We start from the raw sequence: 7,216 nt of genomic DNA on the forward strand, positions 1-7,216 counted from the left end.
TTTTTTCAAAGCATTTACACAACAGTATTATAATGTATTACATACAGTACATGGAAACTATTGCGAAGGAATGTAATTTAAGTTTAAAAATTTGAAACCGCTACAGTGATCAAAATAATTGTAGTACTATAGTAGCATTACTTTTATTTTTATTTTTTTATTTATTTTTTTCCCATGTTAATCTAGTTTATAATATAAAATACGAAAATAGAAAAGCAAATATGTAACCAGTATCAATATATAGTAAATGTGAGTTTAGAAAACTAAGGAAGAGCCAGGTTGGTGTAGTGATTAAAATGTTGACCTAGAAGCCAGGAGACTGTGAGTTCTAGTCGCTCCTTAGGCATAACAGCCAATGGCTTTATAAATTACTTTATTTCAAATTAATAAAGGTGGAGTAAAAAAAATTAAATAATATATTCCTTTTTTCCAGTTGCATTAGCTTTCATAGTGTTAAAAGATGACATGTCAGATAAAGATATAATTATCAAAGAAGTGAAGAAAATAGTTGCCACCAAGATAGCAAAATACGCTGTTCCTGAACATATTATGGTAAGTATTTAAATCTTGTATATGTTTTTAATAAGGACATATACCTGAAAAGAATTTCTGCATTGTTTGTGGGATATGGCCAAGGAATTTCAGCTAGTGGAGTCCAGGAGAAGACCCTTTTCTGTTGTGGAAGTGAGATCTGCCTCCTTCCTTCTAGTCTTCCAGAAGGGCCTTGACTGCCAGTTGGCTTGGGGCCCCAATAGGGGTCTGCTATGCTGGAGGTGGGTTGGTTGAGTGAAAGACAAAAGCCCACCCCCATATCATCCATGGTATTTAATAGTTTATTTAATAGTGAATTTTATTATTTTTAATGTGATTATATTTATGCTTTCATGCCATTGTAAGCCACCAAAGTCACTTTGGATGGTGAGATGGATGGCAAATAAATGTAATAAAAATATTTAATATTAAACAATGATCGTTTTATATAAACATTGCCAGTTCAGATGGAAAGTCTTTTTTTAAAAAAATTTTCAGTCTTGTCCTTCTCTTTTTTTTTCCCTGCCAGTTTTTTATTTTCTATAAAAATGTCAAATCAATGCATGAACAGTGTGGCACATGGGAGCCATAAATCCCAATACAAATGCAATTGATCAAATTAAACATAATTATTACATTCAATCAACGTATGTATTGCTAATAACAATACACATCCATGTTAGATTGCAGTCTATCATTATTCAGTTATTCCACATTTTCTCATTATTTTCGTTTTGTAAAATAAAAATGTATACATTAATATTCCCCTTATTTCTATCACTTATTCTAACTTCTAATCATGTCACCTGCCTAAAGAGAAAAAAGAAAAAAAAAGAAGAAAGAGAGAGAGAGAGAGAGGGAGAGAGAGAGAGAGGTAGAAGCAACTCAGAACAACAACAAAAAAAGAGGAATAATCCATCCATCATCTCTTGCCTGCTTCATACTTTAATTGCTATTCTTTAAAAGGAAGAGAGGAAAAATGAAAAGCGAAACAGTCCAACAATAAACAAGAAAAACATCTATCCATCATCTCTTGCCCACTTCAATACTTTAGTTGCTATGCTTTTTTTTACTTGCCTCCCAAATTCTTCTCTTGAATCTTCATCTATGTCTATTTCTTGGATGTCCAATCTAAGTGTCCCCCCCCCACTACCCTCTTCCACTGGCTAGTTTCTAAAATTTCTACCCAGGCCCCTGCCTCCATTTCAAACATGTCTTCCAACTTTCTTAATATGTTTCCCCCCTGGTTTAATTCATCAACCACTATTATTTTCATTGTTATCTCCTCTTTGTCTTCTTCCTTCTTCCTTTCTTCTTTTGACTCCTCCCTTTCCTGGGCATCTTGGTCTGTGCTCATCATCCCTTTTATAGTATTTTCCATTTTTCCCATAATCTTCTTAAACCCTTTACCCATAATGTCTTTTGTATTTTGAAAGAGTAAATCCATCTCCTGTACAATTCCACTCATTTCTTCCTTTTTAAGTATCTTATTTTTTTAAAAAAAAGAAATTGATTTTTATCCAGAAGTCCAAGAACTATTAATTCAGTCTTTAATTTGCCCTTCAGGGAGTACATTAGTCCCAGTTCTTTATATCTCATAGGTTAACAATCAGTTCCATTTAAGTAGTCCCAGAGTTATCAAAGCCCCTTTATATCGTCTTTACAAATTCAATCCTCTAATATAATATTCAAATGTCTCTTTAATTGAATCACTTCCTCATTTTCATATTGGGATCTCCAGTGCTCATAGGGTAGCTAAAAACAATCCAATTTTCATTGTCTTTCATATAAATAGAAGGCTTGTAATTTTCCTTTTTGTCAGCAGGTGGCACTCTCCACTTAGATTTCAGTTTACTAGTCCATCTTCATTTCATTTTTGGTTAGGTATTTCTTCAGAGTGCCCCTAAAATGCTTAGACACCCTTTAACACATAATTCTGAACAAATGATTCTGAATTACTTCTTGGGGTTAGGTTTAAAGCAAAAGAAATTCCAATACGGTTCACCTTCTTCTCTCTAGCACCAGTCTTAGCTGTTGTTCTTTGGTTGTCCCAGCTTTGTAGCAGCCATCTTTAGGCTTGTCATGGCTAAGAGGGAGAAAAAACCCTGGGCCAGATAGGAGAGCTGCGACTCTCCGACCTCACAGGGTGCTCCTCTTTGCTTCACCACCCCTACAATGCAGCTTTGGCTCCCTCTGGAGCCCACAAACAGGAAGAATTCAGCACAGAGAACATGGAGACCCATTCCTCTGTTGCTGTACCGCAGCAACGTCAACTGGAAGTTCCCTTTTTTTAATTTTAGAAAGCCATGGTTTCTTGTAATGAAAATCTATTATCAGTTTTGAGTAGGGGTAATAGGTAGCCTTCCATCCCTTCTAGGTATATTTAAATATGGGACATGGAAATACTGATGAAGTGCCTTCATGTATATTACTAAAATAATAGCAACTATACACAAGAGAGAGGGAGATGATTTGAGGAATAGCATAGAATTCTGTAGTTGTAGTTTATTTTATAGCTTGGGGAGGCCTGTGCTGAGAGAGTAACTGCAAAATCTCTATTCCAATACATATTTTAATTAATATGTGATCTTTATTCCAAAATGCAAGTAAAGCATTTAAATGTTCTTCCTTTGAACATTTTTGAAATAGAAAACTATGTTTTCCCAGTGTATCTGAACAATGACAGTGTCTTAAGTTATAAAACATTTACCTTTAAAAATTTAAAATTTACCTTTAAAAAGTGTACCACATATAAGGATGATATGCCAATGAAAAAACGTTGTTTTTTCAGGAGAAATTATGGCTCGTATTGCACAGATGCCTTACTATCAAGGATCTAGGTCCGTGATGGCGAACCTATGGCACGCGTGCCACAGGTGGCACATGGAGCCATATTAGTGGGCATGCCAGTTCAGCTCTGGGGCGCATGCGCGCGCCGGCCAGCTGATTTTCGGGCCTTCTGGGCCCACTAGAAGTAGGGAAACAGGCTGTTTCCTGCCTCTGGAGGGCCTGGGGGTGTGTGGGGAAGGCCCGTTTTTCTTTCTTACCTGGCTCCAGATCCTCTCTGTGTATCTGGGAACAGCGAAAACAGCCTTTCCCACTTCCTTGGAGGCCCTACGGAGGCTCAAAGGGCCCATTTCCCCACTCCCGGTGGGACAGGAAGTGACATTTTTTCCTGTCCCCAGCCTCCAGAGACTCCTAGAGAGGCTCCTACAGACTCCTAGAGAGGCTCCTAGAGACTCCTAGAGAGGTTCTGGAGGCTGGGGACAGCAAAAAATGTCACTTCCTGTCCCACCGGGAGATGGGAAATGGGCCTTTTCAGCCTCCGTAGGGCCTCCAAGGGAGTGGGAAAGGCTGTTTTCGCTGTTCCCAGATACACAGAGAGGATCTGGAACCAGGTAAGAAAGAAAAACGGGCCTACCAGGCCATCATGTGCCAGGAGCGGAGGGGGAGGGGGTTGCGCACACATGCGCGTGGGCACGTGCACGCGCGACCCTCCCCCGCCCCCCCTCTCCTGGCACGCGATGGCAAAAAGGTTAGCCATCACTGATCTAGGTTGAGGGTGGGGACTGCGAAGACGGTAGCGTTAATCAGGAAGGATAAAAATCAATGTTTTTTTTAAAAAAATTAAAAAATTAGATTTTTAAAATTTAAATCGGATTTTTTTATTTTTATTAAATTTATTTTAATAAATAGTTCTTTTTAATAGATAGATTTTTTTGGAGTAAAAATCTATCTAAAGGTAGTTTTCTATTTAAGATACATTAATAATTTAGTTTATTCAGCATGAAATGGAGCTGAGTTATGTAGCATGAGGCTATATATTCTGCAATATTGGGACTGTCGATGAGTCAACAGCGGGTCAGAGGAGGAGCCATTGTGGGATAGAGATGACAGTTGCTTTTTAAAAATTATGATTTGGATCGAGTTGATTTAAATCAAGCCTTTTTACTAGTGATTTAAATCATGATTTAAATCGACTTGATTTAAATCAAATCCACCCTGGCATTAATCATGAGGTTGCAATTGCCATCATTATCTTCTTGATATCCCTTTCCCCCCATGGATGTCCACCTCAGTTGTTTTGCAATCCTGTAACAATAATGACTTTTCCTTAGCTTGGAAAAGAGTTTGACTTCTAGAATTCTTGTGGTTTTTTTTCTTTGCTTTGCTTAAATTACATGAAGCTTCCCATCTCTCATTCGTGTAGTGAAGGATGCATTGTAGATTCTGGCACATTGCCAACATTTCATCTTAGGCCATTGTACTTCACTAACTTGGCACATTATCATGGTCTTCTCAGGTAAAGACAGTGGCTTCTGGCAGCCCCCAGGGGTAGAGCCTTCTCGGTCGGTGCGCCCACCCTCTGGAATCAACTCCCCTTGGAGCTCCGATTAGCTCCTGACCTTCGCACCTTCCGCCGGGAATTAAAAACTTGGCTTTTCAAATCCCTTGACCTGGACTGATGATGGGGTTTTAATTAGTTTTAAGGGTTAATTTTAAATTTTTTTTAGATTTTGGTCTTTATTTTATATTGTGGCTTGTGTTTTATTGTTGTGAGCCGCCCTGTGTCCATTGTGAGATAGGGCGGCATATAAGCCAAATAAAATAAATGAATAAATAAATAAATAAAGAGAAAGACTGGGAAAAGGTAACTAGTAGTAACTAGTATTTCATTTTGTAATAGCTATGCTAAAACAATGGCCTATATCCAGGGGTGAAATACCGATCCGGTAGCAATTGTGGCAGGTGGATTGGAGAACCGGTAGCAATGGCGGCGTGAGGCTCCACCCACCTGCCCGGGTGTCGTTACTTCCTGCTTTTAAAAGGTAAAAAAGGCTCTGACAATTACAGCTGTGCCGCACGATCGTCAGAGCCTTTTTTAACCTTTTAAAAGCATTTTTTTACAACCTAGTTGCCAAAATAGGTTGTTAAAAATGCTTTTAAGTTAAAAAAAAAAGGCTCTGATGATCACAGCTGTGGCACGCAATCGTCAGAGCCTCTTTTTTTACTTTTAAAGGCATTTTTTTACAATCTATTTGGGCGAATAGGTTGTAAAAAATGCTTTAAAAAGTAAAAAAAAAAAGTTGGCCACACCCACCGTCACATATTTCCCCCCCCACAAGCCATGCCCACAGAACCAATAGTAACAAATGTTACATTTCACCACTGCCTATATCCCTACTTGGACCCAGGAGACTATGACTGAGACCAGAAGCTTCATCTACTTAAGTGCTTAAGAATGCTGATCTCCGAGAATAAAAATGAAAAAACAGAGGCATAACTGGTGTTTAAAATGCCAAACTTGATCTGAAGGCCAGCAGTGTCCAATTAGGCTAGACACTTCTGGTATTTAGGGAGCAATCTGCCCATGGTAATGCTGATTCAATAGAATCCCTGCTACAAGAACACCCTCTTATTTGCTTTGCCTCTTGATTTGAGAGTTTGTATACTTTTAAAAGATTTTTTTTCTCAATAAACTTAATTTTGTGTTAGGACTTCATGATTGGCTTTATGGATTTGTGACAGTAACAATCTAACTTGTTTAGGTAGGAGGCCCTATTTGTGGCTTTGGTAACTTCTTTATTTACTTTTAATAGGGATGGTCTGTAAATTCACTCATCCACCCTGCCTTCACCTAATGTTAATAAGTATTCCTTTCTTTCAAGGCTAATGTGAAGATCTTAGGATGGCTAAACAGAGGAATGAGCAGTTGGGGTAGGGGCTGTTTACCTTGGTAACTTTGAAAGGTTCCACATTCCACAATATTCTGCGTAGACACATTTGTTCATATAAGTGAATGCATACCATTGAAGAAAAACTCAAGGAAGTAGCCATTTAGATATTTAGCTATCTTTATTTAAAGTAATACTATTTATAATGATTTTTTATTTCTCAAACAGGTAGTGAAACGTCTTCCCAAAACTCGATCAGGAAAAATCATGAGAAGATTGCTACGGAGAATAGTGACTGATAATATTAGTGATATGGGAGATATCACAACACTAGATGATCCCAGTGTCATAGAGGAAATACTTGAAACGTGTAAGAAATACAAACTTAAGCATCCTACTCTATGATGAATGGACTATTGTGAAGATGAGTTCTGTTAAGAAGCTGAAGGAACAAAAGGAACTATTAGATTTATTCTTGATACATTAAAAAGCTATACTTATTCATATAAAATCCAAAAAAAATTTCCTGAAAAGAATTTGCATTGTAACAGTTTACACCTCTTGCTACATCAAGTTTATATTTTCTTTTCTTTGAAAACATGGAAAAATAATTTTCAAACTGCTGGTTAAGACATATTCTGCCTTTGTAAACAGAGTATAGAAACTTAAGGAGTAAGTTTGCATTTAGCCTTAATATTTTTGCCACCAATATATAAAACATTCTTTTAAAATCAGCCTTACTGTACTTTTTTCCTAATTTTACCTTATCAGATGAACTGAAACGCTCCATACTTTTAAGTTATGTGAATTTCTTTTAAAAATCACACACAATGACCTTTTTTTTATACTATACGAATTTCAATTTACATAATTGAAAGCCAAATTAAATTCAAAACTGTTTATCAATACTTATGTATAACATGTGGGATCTTATGGCAAATGATTGATCCTCAATAAGAATTAACGTTTTACATTGTAAGCAACAGAAATTGACATGTTTATCTTACCCA

At 37.1% G+C, this 7,216-nt stretch overlaps 1 protein-coding gene across 4 annotated transcripts in view; it reads left to right on the forward strand.

Annotated features, from left to right (window-relative positions):
* Positions 1–6,937, forward strand: part of ACSS1 (acyl-CoA synthetase short chain family member 1) — a 48,019-nt gene extending 41,082 nt beyond the window's left edge. For all 4 annotated transcript variants that reach the window (XM_034427449.3, XM_087888235.1, XM_034427451.3 and 1 more), the window contains 2 exons: positions 434–552; positions 6,435–6,937. In XM_034427449.3, the coding sequence (XP_034283340.2) occupies positions 434–552; positions 6,435–6,611 (296 nt within the window). In that variant the 3' untranslated portion in view covers positions 6,612–6,937. The remainder of the gene's footprint in view (positions 1–433; positions 553–6,434) is intronic.
* Positions 6,938–7,216: the final 279 nt, after the last annotated feature.

Source organism: Pantherophis guttatus, chromosome 1 (genome assembly GCF_059756535.1).
Source record: "Pantherophis guttatus breed Tessera chromosome 1, ASM5975653v1, whole genome shotgun sequence".
Lineage (NCBI taxonomy): Eukaryota > Metazoa > Chordata > Lepidosauria > Squamata > Colubridae > Pantherophis > Pantherophis guttatus.